The following is a 22,051-nucleotide window of genomic DNA, read 5'->3' as shown; positions in this document are numbered from 1 at the left end:
TCTAGGAGCTCCCCCACCAGCCTCTCCCTTTCCTGCCTCTCCTTCCTCTCTCTGTGTGCCCTTATGGAGATCAGCTCTCCTCTAATCACTGCTTTCAAGGCCTCCCAGACCGTCCCCACCTGCACCTCACCTGTGTCATTCGTACCCAGATAGTTCTCAATGCCCGTTCTCACCCTTCTGCACACCTCTTCGTCCGCCAACAGCCCTACATCCAGGCGCCACAACGGGCGTTGATCCCGCGCCTCCCCCATGTCCACGTCCACCCAATGTGGTGCATGGTCCGATATCGCAATGGCCGAGTACTCCGTGTCCTGCACTCTCGGTATCAGCCCCCTGTTCAATACGAAAAAATCGATCCTAGAGTACACTCTGTGGACGTGGGAGAAAAAAGAATACTCCCTCGCCCTAGGCCTACCAAATCTCCATGGGTCTACCCCTCCCATCTGCTCCATGAACCCCCTTAACACCTCTGCCGCTGCCGGCCTCCTATTCGTCCTGGAACTCGATCTATCCAGCCCAGGGTCTAACACCGTATTAAAGTCCCCTCCCATGATCAGGCCCCCTGTCTGCAGTCCCGGGATGAGGCCCAGCAGGCGCCTCATAAAACCCGCGTCGTCCCAGTTCGGGGCATACACATTTACCAGTACCACATTCTCTCCCTGCAACCTACCCCTCACCATCACATACCTGCCCTCCTTATCTGCCACCACCTCTGCCGCCGCAAACGACACCCTCTTTCCCACCAAAATCGCCACCCCCCGGTTCTTAATATCCAAGCCTGAGTGGAACACCTGTCCCACCCATCCCCTTCTCAGGCGGACCTGATCTGCTACCCTCAAATGAGTCTCCTGCAGCATTGCTACATCAGCCTTCAGTCCCTTCAGGTGTGAGAAGACCCTTGATCTTTTAACCGGCCCATTCAGCCCCCTTACGTTCCACGTGATCAATCGGGTCGCTGAGCGACCCGTCCCTACTCCCTGTCGATTAGCCATGTCTTGTCCCTTGCTCGCCCCGGGTCATCCCTCCTTTTCTGACCCGCTTCCCATAGCGATGGCCCCCCCCCCCACCCCCCCGGATCTCCCCTTCTCGTCCCTGGTCTTTCCAGCAGCAACCCGGTCTTCCCCCCCCTTCCCCCCTCCCCTTCCCCCCCCCCCTTCCCCCCCCCCCCCCCCGGCTAGGACCCCTCCTAGCCGCGATGTACCCAACATCGTACTCCCGAGAGTCAGCTGGTCTCCGCTGACCCGGCTGCTCCTGCCACATTCCGACTCCTCCCGGTTCACCCCATCTGCGCCCGTGAAAGATCCCCTTAAAACCCCAGAGAAAGACCCGCATAATCAGCCCACTCCCCCCCGTCCCGTCTCCCCAACTTAACGATATAAATACCCAATGGCAAATAAATACATAAATATTTAACTACATACTTAAATAACAAAATAATTAACTAGCTATCAACTAACAGTATGCTCAACCATCACCCTCCATCAAACAGTATAAATAACCGCAGATAACCATAACCCGAAAAGAAAGAAAGAACAAAAAACAAGCACCCAAAGGAAAAGGGTAAAAGGGGTAAATAACTAAGGGAAATTGGAAACGGGAAGAAACACCCCATAAGAAGCCAACGACCCACAATAGAGATTTCAACAGTTCAAATATACAGAAACACCCAACAACTCAAAACCTTCAAGATATTCAGAAAAAGTCAACCGTTCGAGAAAAAAAAAACACCCCAAACAATCCACGAAACTGTTACCCAGTTCCGACCTGGCCTGAAAAAGAAAAGGGCCACTTGCTCAATCAAGAGTCCCCAGGCGGCTACGACCGCCGGCGCTCCCAGGTTTTAGTTCGTGTCCAACTTTTCCTCTTGTACAAAGGTCCAGGCCTCCTCTGGGGACTCGAAATAATGATGTTGGTCCTTGTAGGTGACCCACAAGCGCGCCGGCTGCAGCATTCCAAATTTGATCTTTTTCGCGTGTAGCACCGCCTTTGTCCGGTTGTACCGGGCCCGCCGCTTTGCCACCTCCGCACTCCAGTCCTGGTACACCCTTACCGTCGAGTTCTGCCACTTGCTGCTTTTCTCCCTTTTTGCCCACCTCAGGACTTTCTCTCGATCACTTAGCCGCTGGAACCGCACCAGCACCGCCCTCGGGGGCTCGTTTGCCCTAGGCCTCCTGGCCATGACCCGGTATGCCTCTTCCAGTTCCAGGGACGCCGGACCGGCCCCTTCCCCCATCAGGGAGCTCAACATCTCCGCCACATATCCCGGGAGATCCGACCCCTCCAGGCCTTCTTCCAGGCCCAGGATCCTCAAATTTTTCCTCCTCATCCGAGTGTCCAGCTCCTCGAAGCGGCTCTGCCACTTCATGTGGAGTGCCTCGTGCACCTCCACCTTTGCCCCGATGACTGTGGCCTCCTCCTCCCTCGCGGTCATCTCCTGCTGCAGCTCTTTAATCGACGCCTCTTGGGTCGCCTGGGCTCCCACCAACCTGGTGGCCGTCGCGTTCATGGACTCTAAGAGCTCCACTTTCAGCTCCGTGAAAAAACGGAGGAGAGCGGCCTGCTGCTCCTCCGCCCATTTCTTCCATTCCTCCGATGCGCCGCCGGCCGCCATTTTGATTTTCTTCCCCCGCTTTTTTTGGGGAGCTGCTGCCGTTTTTCTTGCCGCTCCACTCCGGGTACCGACCATAAAATCGGTCTAGTTCTCCTCAGGGGACCTTCCCCCACCGGGATTCGTCTTTACTGCACCTTTGGGGCCCTCCAGTTGGCCCGAAAACACCTTTGTCGCAGGAGCTTCCAAGTGTGCGACTTAGCTAGTCATAGCCGCACCCGGAAGTCCCCCTACTCTCCTTGAGGGTGTCCAAGAGCGTCTCCAGGTCATGGTCTGTGAACTGGGGCACTACTCGGCGTTGTTCCATGTGTGCTCGCATCGCCTTATGTGCGCCGCGGCGCCCTGTCGATTGTGTGGTGCCGTGTCACCGACGCTGCTCTGAGCTTCCCGCCGTGCCCCTGCTAGCCCCCTTGTACACCAGAGAATGGGGTCCCGGAACGGGCGATGACCACGGAGTGAAACACTCCCGTTTTGACGCTGGGGTCGACACTCTGCCTGCGGAGCAGAGAATCCCGCCCTCCATTTCACTGCACTCTGCACTCTGATTCTTTCTATTTAGCCACAGGAATCTCTGCGTTTTCTGACTCCTTTCCATTTCACTACAGGAATCTCCACTCTCTCACTCCTTTTCATTTTATTCCAGGAATCTGCACTCACTGACTGACTCCTTTCCATTTCACTACTGATTATTTGACCTCTCTCACTTCTGTCTGCATACCCTGCAATACATGACATTGTTCCCCTTTCTAAAGGGGATTAAGTACAATATTGACCCTTCCAAGCCACAACTCACCCAAATTCTGAATGCTGGTGTGAACCATTCCTAATTTCCTCATGAACAAGCCCCCAGCTCTTTTTTGGCGTTTGTGCGCAGTAAACGTGGTGTCTTTCTGACCTTCTTGTTTGTCAATGTTGTATGCACCCATGTCATTATTCAGCTTCCCTCCCCTGAGTCTTCCTTCTACTTTTCATTCAGAATGTCCAATTCACATAATAAGCACGTCTTTCGGGACTTGAGGGAGGACACCGGAGCACTTGAAGGAAACCCACGCAGACACGGGGAGAATGTGCAGAATCCGCACAGACCGTGACCTAACTGGGTATCAAGCCCAGGATCCTGGTCTTGTGAAGCAACCGTGCTAACCACTGTGCTGCAGTGAAAGGAGGTCAAGAATGCAGAGATTCTTGTAGAGAAGGGCCCAGTCGCTGTCCCCTTGCCATCATTGCAGAGCCCTCCTACTCATTTGCACTTTGTCTTCATCAACCGCACTTCACTGTGCTCCCCACCCCCTCACTTGGCACCCCACCCCGCTGTGGAACTTCCAAACAGACAACAGTGCCAGGCACCAGGAGCTGTTGACCCCTGTAGACTCTGCAACCTCACATTTAATACTGATCTGAGTCAATGAAACTTGGTTGTCCATGAGTGTCGCAGCACAGTGCTGTCTAAATAGACATCAATGCGAGGTACTGGGTGCAGAAGACCTTTTCTTTCTTCAATCCTGATTGCAGGACTGGCAGTTTTGTCTCTGCCTCTTTACCTCTTTCATCTCCTGTTCCTTCCTGTCTTCTGATGATATTCGTTTCCGCACTCAGACGGATCTCCTGTAGGATCCCTTCTCTGGCTCTTTCCATGGGATGAACAGTCTCAAGATAGATTTTCAATGTTAACATTATTTTGAGGAAGCCTCAGGCCCTTTGTCCTTGGGTCATGTTTACGTATGGCTTTTCTTAGTGGCCCATTTGTTCCAAAAGGCAGCTGCAAGTCACAGAATTTATTTTCCACTTGTTATGATGAGGCAGGTTTGAAGAACGCAAAGGTCCTCTGCACCCAGTACCTCGGTAATTACCAGGCTGCACAAATCCCAAAAGGAAACTCAAAGACACGAGTAGAAGTAAACCAAGGTTTTCATCAGCTTAGAACAGTGCCTGCCTGCGACTGGTACAATACTGTGGACCGCTTACAGGTCAACTGTTCTTTATACTTCCTTTCAAGGGGAGGAGCCATGGGCAGAGCCCGTACATGCCCCAACATATCCCCCTGTGGGTGAAGCCACACAATGGCTCATAGGTGGAGCCCACGAGGTCAACAACATAACATAGCTGTAACACAATGGCAGAACATGATACTAATAGACTGGTGAATTACTAGTACTATACAATCACCCCAGTTGGTATTATGACCGGTACAGGCTTGGAGGACCGAAGGGCCTGTTCCTGTGCTGTATAGTTCTTTGTTCTTTTGAGTCTGCTCCGCCATTCAATCATTGCTGATATTTTTCTCATCCCCATTCTCCTGCCTACTCCCCATAACCCCTGATCCCCTTATTAATTAAGAACCTATCGATCTCTGTTTTAAAGACACTCAGTGATTTGGCCTCCACAGACGTCTGCGGCAAAGAGTTCCACAGATTCACCACCCTCTGGCTGAAGAAATTCCTCCTCATCTCTGTTTTAAAGTCTGAGATTGTGTCCTTTGGTTCTAGTTTTTCCTACAAGTGGAAACATCCTCTCCCCATCCACTCTATCCAGGCCTCGCTGTATCCTGCAAGTTTCAATAAGATTCCCCCCTCATCCTTCCAAACTCCGAGTACAGACCCAGAGTCCTCAACTGTTCCTCATAATACAAACTCTTCATTCCAGGAATCATTCTTGTGAACCTCCTCTGGACCCTTTCCAAGACCAGCACATCCTTCCTTAGATACAGAGTCCAAAACTGCTCACAATACACCAAATGGGGTCTGACCTGAGCCTTACTCAGCTTCAGAAGTACATCTCTGCTCTTGTATTCTCGCCCTCATGACATGAATTCTAACATTGCATTTGCCTTCCTAACTGCCAACTGAACCTGCACATTAACCTTAAGAGAATCATGAACAATGACTCCCAATCCCTGTGCTTCTGATTTCCTAAGCATTCCCCCATTTAGAAAATAGTCTATGTCTCCATTCCTCCTTCTAAAGTGCATAATCTCACACTTTTCCACATTGTATTTCATCTGTCACTTCATTGCCCACTCTCCAGCCCGTCCAAATTATTCTGGTGCCTCCCCCTGCTTCCTCAATACTACCCGTCCCTCTACAGATCTTTGTATCATCTGCAAACTTAGCAATGGTGCCTTAAGTTCCTTCTTTCATATCATTAATGTATGTTGTGAAATGTTGTGGTCCCAGCACAGACCCCTGAGGCTCACCACTAGTCATCAGCTGCCATCTTGAAAAGACCCCTTTATCCCCACTCTTTGCCTTCTGCAAGTCAGCCAATCCTCTATCCATGCCAGGATCTTACCCTTAACACCATGGGCTCTTAACTTATTTAACAGTCTCCTATACGGCACCTTGTCAAAGGTCTTCTGGAAATCTAAATAAATCACGTCCACTGGTTCTCCTTTGACTAACTTTCTTGTTACCTCCTCAATGAACTCTAACAGATTTGTCAGACATGACATCTTTTTGACAAAGTCGTGCTGACTCAGTCCTATTTTATCAAGTACTCCGCGATCTCATCTTTAATAATGGATTCTAAAATCTTACCAATGACCGAAGTCAGGCTAACAAGCCTATAATTTCTCGTCTTCGACCTCCCTTCTTAAACAGTGGTGTTACATTAGCCACTTTCCAGCCCTCGGGGACCCTTCCTGCCTCCAATGATTCCTGAAAGATCACCACCAAAGCCTCCACAATCTCCTCAACCATCTATTTTAGACCCTGGCGTGTTGATAGATCTACCATCCGGATTCAACTGCACTTTGCCAATCACTAAATCTCAGTAGAAATTTAAGTTAAAACTTCTCAGGTGCAAATAAGAATTGTTTTATTTGTCTTCTATTGATTATAATTGAAAGTCGTTTGACAGGCAATACGTAGACAATTGAAACTTTCAAAGAATCACAGAAATGATTTTCTTGCTTAGGCAAACAGCTCGCAATAACTTCAGAAGTCAAAGCCTGAAAAATGAAAAAAGGGAGACAGCGAATAGTTCAGTCAAAGTATAGATTGTTTCCGGAAAGAGAGGGACATCCAGCTAAAAATGGCCGACCAAAACATCACCGTCATACTGTATCATATCTGTCTTTAGCCATCTAATTACACCCCAATATAATCCTAATTGGTTTGGGTTAGATTCAAATACATTTGATTTGATGGTTAGCTGTCCATCCTTAATATGCAACATGAACCTGAAATGAATTCCTGTACGAGTTATGGAATGCTGTTATCGCAAATGACCTGAACTGGTTTGTTACTGAATACAATAGCGTCTTTAGGTTCCTGTGGCATTGCCATGGAGACTGCCCTGTCCTTGGTCACTTTATCTTGCAAATGTATTTGTTAGCTGAGTAGGAATCTCTGTTTGCTGCTCTGTTCTTGAACTGCTGGATATGTGTTTTTAAATGACCTGAGGTTATGAGTGATTCAATAGACTAGGGGCTTAATACTAAATAGCTATCTTTCGAACTATCACTTTTACCTATTAGATGTATTAGGAAACAGCGGGCTTCTGCAGGTGTAGTCCATCCGGTCCAGGTGATTTATTCACCTTCAGACCTTTCAGTTGCCCCCAATCTTTCTCCTTAGTGATGGCCACTGCACTCACCTCTGCCCCTGATTCTCCTGGAGCTCTGGCATCCCACTGGTGTCTTCCATCGCTGCACATCTTTGGGTTTGTGGGGGTGAGACCCATGCAGTCATGGGGACAATGTGCAAATTCCACACAGACAGTGATCCCGGGCCAGCATAGAACCTGGGTCCTCGGTGCCATGAGGAATAAGTGCTAACCACTACACCATCGTGCCGCCCAAATATGCACAAATGTCAGGAGGAAGAAATCCAATAGCACTTTTGGAGATTTTAGGTATCAAATTAAAAAAATATTGACAAAATTAAAACTTGAACATGTAAGATGATACTTACTTCATGTGGCACATTGGCACAATGGTTAGCACTGCTGACTCACGCGCCGAAGACCCGGGTTCGATCCTGGCTCCGGATCACTGTCCATGTGGAGTTTGCACATTCTCTCTGTGTCTGTGTGGAACTCACCCTGAAAAACCCAAATATGTACAGGGCAGCACAGTAGCATGGTGGTTAGCACAATTGCTTCACAGCTCCAGGGTCCCTGGTTCGATTCCCGGCTTGGGTCACTGTCTGTGCGGAGTCTGCACATTCTCCCTGTGTCTGTGTGGGTTTCCTCCAGGTGCTCTGGTTTCCTCCCACAGTCCAAAGATGTGCAGGTTAGGTGGATTGGCCATGCTAAATTGCCCTTAGTGTCCAAAATTGCCCTTAGTGTTGGGTGGGGTTATGGGGATAGGGTGGGGGTGTGGCCTAGGGTAGGGTGCTCTTTCCAAGAGCCGGTGCAGACTCGATGGGCCGAATGGCCTCCTTCTACACTGTAAATTATATGGTAAGTGAATGGCCATGCTAAATTGCCCCTTAATTGGAAAAAATTATAGTTGGATACTCCAAATTTATTTTTAAAAAGATTATACTTACATTTTGGTAGGAATAACAGCAAAAGGGATTATTATTTAAATGATAAAATATTAAAACATGCTGCTGTGCAGAGAGACCTGGGTGTGCTATTGCATGAGTCGCAAAAAGTTGGTTTACAGGTGCAACAGGTGATTAAGAAGGCAAATTGAATTTTGTCCTTCATTGCTAAAGGGATGGAGTTTAAGACTAGGGAGGTTATGCTGCAATTGCATAAGGTGTTAGTGAGGCCACACCTGGAGTATTGTGTTCAGTTTTGGTCTCCTTACCTGAGAAAGGACGTACTGGCGCTGGAGGGTGTGCAGAGGAGATTCACTAGGTTAATCCCAGAGCTGAAGGGGTTGGATTACGAGGAGAGGTTGAGTAGACTGGGACTGTACTTGTTGGAATTTAGAAGGATGTGGGATAATCTTATAGAAACATGTAAAATTATGAAGGGAATAGACAGGATAGATGTGGGCAGGTTGTTTCCACTGGCGGGTGAAAGCAGAACTAGGGGGCATAGCCTCAAAATAAGGGGAAGTAGATTTAGGACTGAGTTTAGGAGGAACTTCTTCACCCAAAGAGTTGTGAATCTATGGAATTCCTTGCCCAGTGAAGCAGTTGAGGCTCCTTCATAGAACATAGAACGATACAGCGCAGTACAGGCCCTTCGGCCCTCGATGTTGCACCGACATGGAAAAAACTAAAGGCCATCTAACCTACACTATGCCCTTATCATCCATATGCTTATCCAATAAACTTTTAAATGCCCTCAATGTTGGCGAGTTCACTACTGTTGCAGGTAGGTCATTCCACGGCCTCACCACTCTGTGTAAAAAAAACCCACCTCTGACCTCTGTCCTATATCTATTACCCCTCAATTTAAGGCTATGTCCCCTCGTGCTAGCCACCTCCATCCGCGGGAGAAGGCTCTCGCTGTCCACCCTATCTAACCCTCTGATCATTTTGTATGCCTCTATTAAGTCACCTCTTAACCTTCTTCTCTCTAACGAAAACAACCTCAAGTCCATCAGCCTTTCCTCATAAGATTTTCCCTCCATACCAGGCAACATCCTGGTAAATCTCCTCTGCACCCGTTCCAAAGCTTCCACGTCCTTCCTATAATGAGGCGACCAGAACTGTACGCAATACTCCAAATGCGGCCGTACTAGAGTTTTGTACAGCTGCAACATGACCTCATGGCTCCGGAACTCAATCCCTCTACCAATAAAGGCCAACACACCATAGGCCTTCTTCACAACCCTATCAACCTGGGTGGCAACTTTCAGGGATCTATGTACATGGACACCGAGATCCCTCTGCTCATCCACACTACCAAGAATTTTACCATTAGCCAAATATTCCGCATTTCTGTTATTCTTTCCAAAGTGAATCACCTCACACTTCTCCACATTAAACTCCATTTGCCACCTCTCAGCCCAGCTCTGCAGCTTATCTATGTCCCTCTGTAACCTGCAACATCCTTCCGCACTGTCTACAACTCCACCGACTTTAGTGCCGTCTGCAAATTTACTCACCCATCCTTCTGCGCCCTCCTCTAGGTCATTTATAAAAATGACAAACAGCAACGGCCCCAGAACAGATCCTTGTGGTACGCCACTCGTAACTGAACTCCATTCTGAACATTTCCCATCAACTACCACTCTCTGTCTTCTTTCAACTAGCCAGTTTCTGATCCACATCTCTAAATCACCCTCAATCCCCAGCCTCCGTATTTTCTGCAATAGCCGACCGTGGGGAACCTTATCAAACGCTTTACTGAAATCCATATACACCACATTAACTGCTCTACCCTCGTCTACCTGTTCAGTCACCTTCTCAAAGAACTCGATAAGGTTTGTGAGGCATGACTTACCCTTCACAAAACCATGCTGACTATCCCTAATCATATTATTCCTATCTAGATGATTATAAATCGTATCTTTTATAATCCTCCGCAAGACTTTAACCACCACAGACGTTAGGCTCACCGGCCTATACCGGGTTATCTCTACTCCCCTTCTTGAACAAAGGGACCACATTTGTTATCCTCCAGTCCTCTGGCACTATTCCTGTAGCCAATGATGACCTAAAAATCAAAGCCAAAGGCTCAGCAGTCTCATTAAATGATTTTAAAATAAAGATACATAATTTTTTGAAGAATAAAGGGATTAAGGCTTATGGTGTTCGGGCCGGAAAGTGGAACTGAGTCCACAAAAGAACAGCCATGATCTCATTGAATGGCGGTGCAGGCTTGAGGGGCCAGATGGCCTACTCCTGCTCCTAGTTCTTATGTTCCTATGTTCTTATGTTAAAAGTATTCCTCCTGATATCACCCAAAATATTTCTGCTTAGTTAACCTCACAACAAAACATTCAATTTCAAGCAACAGTCCCTTCGGATTCTTGGTATATAAATATTCCAATGATATTATCATAAGGCATCCATTGTTGCTAATGGATTGGATTGGATTGGATTGGATTTGTTTATTGTCACGTGTACCGAGGTACAGTGAAAAGTATTTTTCTGCAAGCAGCTCAACAGATCATTCAGTATATGGGAAGAAAAGGCAATTAAACACAATTCAAGAAAATACATGAGAATACATAATAGGGCAACACAAGATCTACAATGTAACTACATAAGCATTGGCATCGGTTGAAGCATACAGGGTGTAGTGTTAATGAAGTCAGTCAATAAGAGGGTCATTTAGGGGTCTGGTAACAGCGGGGAAGAAGCTGTTTTTGAGTCTGTTCGTGCGTGTTCTCAGACTTCTGTATCTCCTGCCTGATGGAAGAAGTTGGAAAAGTGAGTAAGCCGGGGAGCTATTTCACAAGGCTTCTCCCTCCCTCTCAAAGTTTGTACTAAAACTTAGTTTTGGAACAGACATACAGTTTGCTGAGGTTGGATGGAGCTTATATTAATATTTATATTAAATATAAATATTGTATTCAAGCTGCCTTCAGTTTAATTAAATTAATTATACCAACCCCCCCACATAAACACATACATAGAACATAGAACAGTACAGCACAGAACAGGCCCTTCGGCCCTCGATGTTGTGCCGACCAATGATCACCCTACTCAAACCCACCCTATACCCGTAACCCAACAACCCCCCCCTTAACCTTACTTTTAGGACACTACGGGCAATTTAGCATGGCCAATCCACCTAACCCGCACATCTTTGGACTGTGGGAGGAAACCGGAGCACCCGGAGGAAACCCACGCACACACTGGGAGGACGTGCAGACTCCACACAGACAGTGACCCAGCCGGGAATCGAACCTGGGACCCTGGAGCTGTGAAGCATTTATGCTAACCACCATGCTACCGTGCTGCCCCCACCACCTATTTAACTCTATACTGTAGTAATAATGAGAAAATATGATATTTCTTTACGTGCTATTAACTCTTGTCTTTCCTCTTCACTTCTCCAGCCATCCTGTTTGCAATTTCTGTCTTTGGGCCTTCCTTCGGGTACTTACTGGGGTCGCTGATGTTACGTTTATTTGTGGATTTCAACAGGGTGAACCCAGGTAGGTGGAATCCAGTCACAAATGCTGTGGCCATAACTGGACAGAGAAATGAAACAAACCCTTTAATATATCTGACAACAATCCAAATTACATTATGCTTTCCAAAGGAAATGCCTGCTTTGTCAGTTTGAATGTAGCAAAAAATATTAATCGATAAAGTGATAAATATGCACATTTTTGCTTCATTATTTCAGCACACTTAATTATTCATAATTTATCCAATCACTTTTTGAATAGCATGGAAATAAACTGCAGATATTTCTAACATTTAATCATCCATCTTGTGTGGAAATTATTGTATCTATTCCTCTCCCAATTTACTCACAATCAGATGCATAATTGCCAGATGAACTTAACCATTATTAATAAAATCATACACACTTAATTTACGTCTTTCCAATATCTCTACTAAATACTTGGCTACCCAGTTTACAGCATTCACACACAAGAGAAGATGTTGAATTGAATAAAGCATACACTCCCTGACTTGAATTAATTGTCAGCTACTCAAAAGGTTGATATATCTTGATTTTGTTTTGACTGGTTTGTGAGTATGAAACTGAGAGGTCTGAGCCCAGCCTGAAATTGGGGTTAAATACTTAGATTTAGGTGAGCTGTCAATGAGGCAGGTGGTGGAATTTGGGAACATTCCCAGTTTGACCCAGCCACCTTGGAATAATGTGCCCATAAGTGTTAGGGGGTGGAATGGTATGGTCTCAACTCCGGTTTAGGGTGTGGACTGTTATGATCTGGACTCAGGATTAGGGGGTGGGCTGGTATGGTCTGGATTCAGGGTTAGAGGGTGGAATGGTATGGTCTGGATTCAGGGTTAGGGGGTGGGCTGTTATGATCTGGACTCAGGATTAGGGAGTGGGCTGGTATGGTCTGGACCCAGGATTAGGGAATGGGCTGGTATGGTCTGGACCCAGGATTAGGGAGTGGGCTGGTATGATCTGGATTCAGGGTTAGGGGGTGGGCTGGTATGGTCTGGATTCAGGGTTAGGGGGTGGGCTGGTATGGTCTGGACTCAGGGTTAGGGGTGGGCTGGTATGGTCTGGAGTCAGGATTAGGGAGTGGGCTGGTATGGTCTGGACCCAGGGTTAGGGGGTGGGCTGGTATGGTCTGGACTCAGGATTAGGGAGTGGGCTGGTATGGTCTGGATTCAGGGTTAGGGGTGGTCTGGTATGGTCTGGAATCAGGGTTAGGGGTGGGCTGGTATGGTCTGGACTCAGGGTTAGGGGTGGGCTGGTATGGTCTGGACTCAGGGTTAGGGGTGGGCTGCTATGGTCTGGACTCAGGATTAGGGAGTGGGCTGGTATCGTCTGGACTCAGGGTTAGGGGTGGGCTGCTATGGTCTGGACTCAGGATTAGGGAGTGGGCTGGTATGGTCTGGACCCAGGCTCGCCAACCCAAGAAAAGGTTTGGAGGCAGTCACAGGGCGTGAAGGCTGCTAAAATGCTCACCTTGGTCCTGTGTGGCTTCATTCCATTTAAAATAAATGCTCAAAGGGTCCTCCTGCCCCTTGCTGTCAAAACACTTCCCATACCCCATCCACTAAGGTGTTAGTGCGGCCACACCTGGAGTATTGTGTCCAGTTTTGGTCTCCTTACTTGAGAAAGGACGTACTGGCGCTGGAGGGTGTGCAAAGGAGATTCACTAGGTTAATCCCAGAGCTGAAGGGGTTGGATTATGAGGAGAGGTTGAGTAGACTGGGACTGTACTCGTTGGAATTTAGAAGGATGAGGGGAGATCTTATAGAAACATTTAAAATTATGAAGGGAATAGATAGGATAGATGCGGGCAGGTTGTTTCCACTGGCGGGTGACAGCAGAACTAGGGGACATAGCCTCAAAATAAGGGGAAGTAGATTTAGGACTGAGTTTAGGAGGAACTTCTTCACCCAAAGGGTTGTGAATCTATGGAATTCCTTGACCAGTGAAGCAGTTGAGGCTCCTTCATTACATGTTTTTAAGGTAAAGATAGATAGTTTTTTGAAGAATAAAAGGATTAAGGGTTATGGTGTTCGGGCCGGAAAGTGGAGCTGAGTCCACAAAAGATCAGCCATGATCTAATTGAATGGCGGAGCAGGCTTGAGGGGCCAGATGGCCTACTCCTGCTCCTAGTTCTTATGTTCTTATATTCTTATGTTCTTATGCCAATGAATTCTCCCACCCATCTCCCATCCTTCATACCCTTATTCCTCCTGTGCCAAGCTTGACAATTCCATGCCCACCGACCTACACTGTTTATAAGCAATAAACTTTGTAATGACAGTAGCTTCTGTAAAATAAATATTTGAATATAAGTAATTCATAACTTTATTCAAAACAAAGTTATTTTACTACATGCAAAAAAGGTGTCAATTGCCTAGACATTTATTTTCAATAATAAAAACCACTTAGAATATGATCATATTAATTTATATGGGGAGGCAGTGGCATTGTGGTATTGTCGCTGGACAAATCAGAGAACCAGACTAAAGCTCTGGGGATCCAGGTTCAAATCCCACCACGGCAGATGATGAAATTTGAATTCGACCATGAAATCATTGTCGCTTATAGTGAACTATCTGGTTCACTAATGTCCCTCCCTTTAGGGAAGGAAATCTGCCGTCCTTACCTGGTCTGGCTTACATGTGGCTCCAGACCCCACAGCAATGTGGTTGACTCTTAATTGACTCCTGATGGGCAATAAATGCTGGCGTGGCCTGCGATGCCCACGTCCCATGAACGAGTAATTGAATACTTACAGTTCAGAAGGCCGGAATTGAACCCTGTTCCCTGGAACTGTGAGGCAGCAGTGCTAACCACTGTGCCACCATGTCGCCATTAACCTGCTGAAACAAACATTGTGAAGTTGACAGCAGAGATCAGAGAGCTTGAGTTGTCAATCAAACAATGTTTTCTCTGGGGCGCAGCTATTGCAACAAGAGTAATTAATGTCCTAGATCGAGGCCAAGCAAACAAAATGAGACTCTGCAGCTCATTTCCTTTGAAACTACCTTATGGCTGTACCAGCTGACAGCATCTGACAGTTGAATAATAAAGACTGCTCCTGTGCTGCTAGGGGAAGCCACATTTCTTGGGAGTGTGTAGTATTATTCCATCAAACCCTGCCAACTGGCACTATTAAGAGGAAATCTCAAGTAATTGGTTTGTATTCCGCACAGATGGAAATATTAAAAGTAAAATAATAAAATTTGCACCCACTTTATCAATCAGATCGTACCATAAACCATGTGGAACACCTTTCTCTTAACTTCCCATTGCCTACATGAATGTTGGTTTGATGCAACAGTCTTTTACTTTTATTTATTTATATCAATACATCATTTTTCATTCAGATAATATGCCATTTATTTTCACTGACAACAGATCGGGTAACCAAAGGACAAAGATTTAAGATAATTGCCAGAAGAACCAGTTGTAAAATGAGTGGAGATGTTTTCAACGCAGCGAATGATTGTGGCTTGGAATACACTTCATGAAAGAGTAGAAGCAGGTTCAACAGCCTCCCTTACCAGCCTCCCCGAACAGGCGCCGGAATGTGGTGACTAGGGGCTTTTCACAGTAACTTCATTTGAAGCCTACTTGTGACATTGAGCAATTTTCATTTCGGTTATTTTCTAAAGGGAGTTTCATAAATTCTTGGGGAAAGAGCAGAGATTGGATAGTTCTTTCAAGGTGCGAGCAGAGACTAAATTGGCCAAATGGCCGTCTCTGTGCTATTTGAATCTGTTCCATTCCAGGGGCTGGTTTAGCACACTGGGCTAAATCGCTGGCTTTTAAAGCAGATCAAGGCAGACCAGCAGCACGGTTCAATTCCCGTACCAGCCTCCCCAAACAGGCGCTGGAATGTGGCGACTAGGGAATTTTCACAGTAACTTAATTTGAAGCCTACTTCTGACAATAAGCTATTTTCATTTAATTTTAATTCAGTGAGAGTAATGGAGAGCTATGTCTCCTTGTTTTGTTTCACTCATCAGCTACCATTGATTTGAAGCCTAGTGACCCTCGATGGATTGGTGCCTGGTGGCTCGGATTGCTGATATCCAGCAGTATTCTGGCCATCATCTCTGTTCCTTATTTCTTTTTCCCTCGAAAAATTACTCCTGAAAAGGTAAGAATCCAAGTTTTAACTACCTTCACCTTTGTTTCATGAATATTTGATCTCTTGTGATGTTGTCTATTGATTAAAAAGAAGACTTTTTAAGTCCAAAGACAGTTGATGTGCAGGCAAATGCAAAAGTCAATTCATGCCACGGGCATCAGGGAAAACTACCCAGTCCTGTCCCCAGAAAATCAGGGCAAATCTAACTTCTAAAATGCCCACCCTCCCACACTATTCTTGCTCATTAATAAAGTGATGGAAGGGATGCTCAGCTTGTGCGTCACTCAGGTCCTGACTCAGGTCCTGACCTCATTGCAACTTTGATCCAAACATGGACAAAAGAGCAGAACCCAAGAGGGGAGGGGAGAGTGACCGCCCTTGAGATCACTGTGAAGTTTGACTGAGTGTGGCATTAAGGGGACCTGGTAAAAATGGATCTTAATTAAGGAGAAAACTCTCCACTGGTTGGAGCTGTATCTAGCACAAAGGAAGATGGTAGTGGTTAAATATAGAAATATAGTAAATAGGAGAAGGAAGAGGCCATTCACCTGTTCGAGCCTGCTATGCCATTCAATATGATCATGGCTAATCATCCAACTCAGTAATCTGTTCCTGCTTTCCCCCATACCCTTTGATCTCTTTCACCCCAAGTGCTATATCTAACTGCTTCTTAAAAACATACATGTTTCACTCTCGACTGTTTCCTGTGGTAGTGAATTCCACAGGCTCACCACTGACTGGGTGAAGAAATTTCTCCTCATCTCTATCTTTAATGGTCCACCCATTTCCTTAAACTGTGACCCCTGGTTCTGGACTCCCGGGCATTATGAACATTCTTTCTGCACCTACCCTGTCCAGTCCTGTTAAAATTTCACAGTTTCTATTAGATTCCCCCCGCATTCTTCTCAACTACAGCAAATATGATCCTAACCGACTCAATCTCTGCTCATGTATCAGTCCCACCGTTCCAGGAATCAGCCTGGCAAAACCCCTCTGCACTCCATCTATAGCAAGAACATCCTTCCTCGGGTAAGGAGATCAAACTCCACACAGCATTCCAGATGCGGTCTCACTAAGGCCCTGTGTAATTGCAGCAAGACCTCTTTGCTCCTGGACTCAAATCCTCTCACTCTGAAGGCCAATGTTTCATTTGCCTTCTTTACTTCCTGCTCCAACTGCACCCTTACTTTCAGCAGCTGATGTACAAGGACATCCAGGTCTTAGACCGTAGACCATAGAATTTACAGTGCGGAAGGAGGCCATTCGTCCCATAGAGTCTGTACCGATCCTTGGAAAGAGCACCCTATTTAACCCCACTCTTCCACTCTATCACTGTAACCCAGTAACCCCACCTAACCTTTCTTGGGCACTAAAGGCAATTTAGCATGGCCAATCCATCTAACCTGCACATCTTTGGACTGTGAGAGGAAACCGGAGTACCCAGAGGAAACCCACGTGGACACGGGGAGGACGTGCAGACTCCCAGCTGGGAATCGAACCTGGGACCCTGGAGCTGTGAAGCAACTGTGTTAACCACTGTGCTACCGTACTGCTCCCTTGATGCATATTTCCGTCTCTCAGTTTATAAATAGCCAATCCGATAATAAATCTTCCTTACTGAGGTACCTGTGGTACCCCACTAGTCACTGCCTACCATTTGGAAAATTACCTGTTAATTCCTGCTCTTTGTTTCTTTCTGCCAGTTTTCTATCCATCTCAATGCATTGCCTCCAATCGCATGCAATTTAATTTTACACTAATCTCTTATGTGGGGCTTTCCCTTTCATAAGCCCATGCTGACTCTGTCCGATCCTGCCACTGTTTTCCAAGTGCTGTGCCTTAAAATCTTTGATAATGGATCTGCTACCGATGTCAGGCTTACTGGTCTATAATTTCCTGTTTTCTCACTATCTCCCTTTTCAAATAGTGGGGTTACATTAACCACCTGCCAATCTGCAGGAATTGTTCCAGAATCTGTTCAAAATCTAAATCTTCACAGCACTGTTTTCCAACACTGTTTTGCAACTTTTGACCTCCTCACTTCTCCTGCTCAACTCAATGGTGTATATCCATTAAAGATCCATGGACCAAAAATTATAATGTCAAAGTAAAAGAAAAAGGGATAAACAGGAAGGGCCATTACATTAGGGGCAGCACGGTAGCATTGTGGATAGCACAATCGCTTCACCGCTCCAGGGTCCCAGGTTCGATTCCGGCTTGGGTCACTGTCTCTGCGGAGTCTGCACATCCTCCCCGTGTGTGCGTGGGTTTCCTCCGGGTGATCCGGTTTCCTCCCACAGTCCAAAGATGTGCAGGTTAGGTGGATTGGCCAATGAAAAATTGCCCTTGGTGTCCAAAATTGCCCTTAGTGTTGGGTGGGGTTACTGGGTTATGGGGTTACTGGGTTATGGGGATAGGGTGGAGTTGTTGACCTTGGGTAGGGTGCTCTTTCCAAGAGCCGGTGCAGACTCGATTGGCTTTATGGCCTCCTCCTGCACTGTAAATTCTATGAAATCTATGAAATACCTCCCTCAAAGGGCAGAGATGTTTCGTTGGGATAAATTACAGACATGTAACCATTCATCAATCCTTGTTATATAGCTTCCCTTCCCAATCTTTACATTGGTAACTAATCAGCCCTTAAACCTGCGACAAAGCATCCGCAATCACATTAACCCTTCCAGGGATGCATACAATTTTAATACTGGACTGTTGTAATAATAAACTCAAAGGGAATAATCTTGAGTTCTAGGTTTTAAACTTTTCTCTAGATGCAATCGGATTGTAGTCCGTATAAACTAAGCTTTGTTTATTGTCATGTCGGACACATGGACTTCGTTTTTTTTTGAAAAATATTCCACTGGCCTCTCTATTCCTGCATCATTGTCTTGTAGCAGTACTGCCCCCACTCTAGGTCGCTGGCATCCGTGTCCATTTTAAAGAGTTTGGGAAACTCCAGAGCAGCCAGCACTGGTTTGTTTATTAATATGGCCCTCAACTTCTCAAACACCGTTTGTCAGTCTGTGAACCACACCATTTTCATTTGTTTCCCCAGGACATTGGTTAAAGGTGCCGCTATGACACTGAAATCCGATACAAATGTCCGAGAGAATCCGTACATACCCAGGAACTTCATAATCTCCCGTTTGGTTTTGGGAATGGGGTAATCTGGTAATGCCCTTTGGCCATTCTGGGTTAGATCCCTGTCCCACAACATGCTCTAGGTGAGTCACATTTGCCTTGGAAAACTTGCTTTTGGCCAAATTGATGACTAAATCACCCAACTGCAATTTGAATAACTCCTCCATTTGCTCCTTCCAATGCCACTATACACTACCACATCGTGAACCGGTCGGGAACGACAGGCCGCTCGGCCCATCTGGGCCGGAGAATCGCCGGTCGCCGTGAAAAATGGTGAGCGGCGAATCTTCCGAGCGGGGGTGTGGGAGAATCGCGGGAGGGTGCCAGGGGGGCGTGTCGTGAGTCGCCCGGCCCTCCCGCGATTCTCCCACCTGGCGTGGGGAGCGGAGTATTCCACCCTCAGACTCTATCGGAGTTGACATCAAGATGTTTATTCAAGCTTTTATAAACATTTGTGGGGAGAAACCGAGAGGCAGTCTCAAGGTCTCGTGCACAAACATCACATTGCTTATATACATTTCAAAAAGCTTGCTCTTCTTATCAATCCATTTTCAACATTAACCATCGTGATTCACTTGTTCTCTTTCTCTAACCACAGTGACACATTTGATCGAAATCATTTGAGGTCTTGTTAACACCACCCCTTAAACCTTGACTTTCTTTCTGCCATTCACCCTGAGCGTCAGCTCTGTGAGGTCTATCTTGAACTGATAGAGAAGGGTGAGGTCTCTGAGGTGTGGATCTGAGCTGGTGGGGCAGGGTGAGCTCTGTGATGTGTGTGTGTCTGAGCTGTTGGAGTAGTTGGAGTAGCGTAAGCTCTGTGTTGGTGTCTCTGATCTGGTGGAGCAGGCTGAGCTCTGAAGTGTGCATCTCTGAGCTGTGTACTGATATACATTCACGTGTATGTGTAAATATGTACAGACTCCAACCAGTAGCTGTCCGCCAAGTAGTAGCACGTGACACTGTCGCCTGAGGGGAGTCTTGAGGAGAAACCGTAGTGATCAGTCGTGTTTGTATTAGTTCCAGTTTTATAGCATTAGTTTCATACCCTCATATACTAGAAAATAGTTTGTATACTATAATATAGTTATATACTGTACTTTATACTATAATATAGTTCATACACTAATTTGGTTTGTTATACTATAATTAAATTAACTAGTCTTGAACTAGATGGTCTTAAGTACGGCAACTCAGAAATTGTCTCAGTACAAGAACATAGCAAACTGATGGAGCAGAGTGAGCTCTGTGATACATGTGCATCTGAGCTGGTGGAGCAGGGTGGACTCTGTGAGGTGTGTATCTGAGCTGGTGAAGCAGAGTGAGCTCAGTGAGGTGTGTATCTGAGCTGGTGGAACACGGTAAGCTCTGTGATGTATGTCTTTGAGCAGGTGGTGCAGGGTGAGCTCTGTAAGGTGTGTATCTGAGCTGGTGGAGCAGGGTGAGCTCTGTGAGGTGTGTATCTGAGCTGGTGAAGCAGCGTGGGCTCTGTGAGGTGTGTATCTGAGCTGGTGGAACACGGTAAGCTCTGTGATGTATGTCTTTGAGCAGGTGGTGCAGGGTGAGCTCTGTGAGGTGTGTATCTGAGCTGGTGGAGCAGGGTGAGCTCTGTGAGGTGTGTATCTGAGCTGGTGGAGCAGCGTGAGCTCTGTGAGTTGTGTATCTGAGCTGGTGGAGCAGCGTGAGCTCTGTGAGGTGTGTATCTGAGCTATGATAGAACATAGAACATTACAGCGCATTACAGGCCCTTCAGCCCTCGATGTTGCGCCGACATGTGAAAACAATCTAAAGTCCATCTACACTATTCCCTTATCGTCCATATGCCTATCCAATGACCATTTGAATGCGTTTAGTGTTGGCGAGTCCACTACTGTTGCAGGCAGGGCATTCCACGCCCTTACTACTCTCTGAGTAAAGAACCTACCTCTGGCATCTGTCCTATATCTATCTCCCCTCAATTTAAAGCTATGTCCCCTCGTGCTGGACATCACCATCCGAGGAAAAAGGCTCTCACTGTCCACCCTATCTAATCCTCTGATCATCTTGTATGCCTCAATTTTAAGTCACCTCTTAACCTTCTTCTCTCGAACGAAAACAGCCTCAAGTCCCTCAGCCTTTCCTCATAAGATTTTCCCTCCATACCAGGCAACATCCTGGTAAATATCCTCTGCACCCTTTCCAATGCTTTCGCATCCATCCTATAATGTGGCGACCAGAACTGCACACAATACTCCAAATGCGGCCTCACCAGAGTTTTGTACAGCTGCACCATGACCTCATGGCTCCAAAACTCAATCCCTCTACCAATAAAAGCTAACACACTGTACGCCTTCTTAACAACCCTATCAAACTGGGTGGCAACTTTCAGGGATCTATGTACATGGACACCGAGATCTCTCTACTCATCCACACTGCCAAGAATCATACCATTAGCCCAGTACTCTGTATTCCTGTTACTCCTTCCAAAATGAATCACCTCACACCTTTCTGCATTAAACTCCATTTGCCACCTCTCAGCGCAGCTTATCTATGTCCATTTGTAACCTTCACATATCCTTCCGCACTGTCCACAACTCTACCGACTTTTGTGTCATCTGCAAATTTACTCACCCATCCTTCTACGCCCTCCTCCAGGTCTCTGAGCTCTCTGAGGTATGTCTTTGAGCTGGTGGAGCAGGGCGAGCTCTGTGATATATGTGTACCTGAGCTGGTGGAGCAGGGTGAGCATTGTGATATTGTGGCCGGGATTCTCCGACCCGGAGCCTGCAATTGGAGTAGGGTGAGTTCTGTGATATGTGTATATCTAAGCTGGAGAAGCAGGGGGAGCTCTGTGATGTGTGTGTATCTGGGCTATTGGAGCAGAGTGAGCTCTGTGAGATGTGTTTCTGAGCTGGTGGTGCAGGGTGAGCACAGTGAGGTGTGTTTCTGAGCTGGTGGTGCAGGGTGAGCACAGTGAGGTGTGTTTCTGAGCTGGTGGAGCAGCGTGAGCTCTGTGAGGTGTGTACCTGAGCTGGTGGAGCAGCGTGGGCTCTGTGAGGTGTGTATCTGAGCTGGTGGAGCAGGGTGGGCTCTGTGAGGTGTGTAGCTGAGCTGGTGGAGCAGGGTGAGCTCAGTGAGGTGTGTACCTGAGCTGGTGGAGCAGCGTGGGCTCTGTGAGGTGTGTATCTGAGCTGGTGGAGCAGCGT

The 22,051-nt window shown here is 46.7% G+C and overlaps 1 protein-coding gene across 5 annotated transcripts in view; it reads left to right on the top strand.

Moving 5' to 3' along the window:
* The window catches only part of LOC119976254 (solute carrier organic anion transporter family member 2A1-like), a 346,040-nt gene that overhangs the window by 116,200 nt on the left and 207,789 nt on the right, over positions 1-22,051 (top strand). For all 5 annotated transcript variants that reach the window (XR_005462888.1, XR_005462887.1, XR_005462889.1 and 2 more), the window contains 2 exons: positions 11,517-11,615; positions 15,601-15,734. Coding sequence is in view for 2 of the 5 variants with exons in the window: in XM_038816619.1 (XP_038672547.1) it covers positions 11,517-11,615; positions 15,601-15,734 (233 nt within the window). In the remaining 3 variants the exon portion in view is untranslated. The remainder of the gene's footprint in view (positions 1-11,516; positions 11,616-15,600; positions 15,735-22,051) is intronic.

This window comes from Scyliorhinus canicula, chromosome 13 (assembly GCF_902713615.1).
Source record: "Scyliorhinus canicula chromosome 13, sScyCan1.1, whole genome shotgun sequence".
NCBI lineage: Eukaryota > Metazoa > Chordata > Chondrichthyes > Carcharhiniformes > Scyliorhinidae > Scyliorhinus > Scyliorhinus canicula.
Note: the sequence above shows the minus strand (reverse complement) of the source record. Positions and strands in the feature narration are given on the sequence as shown.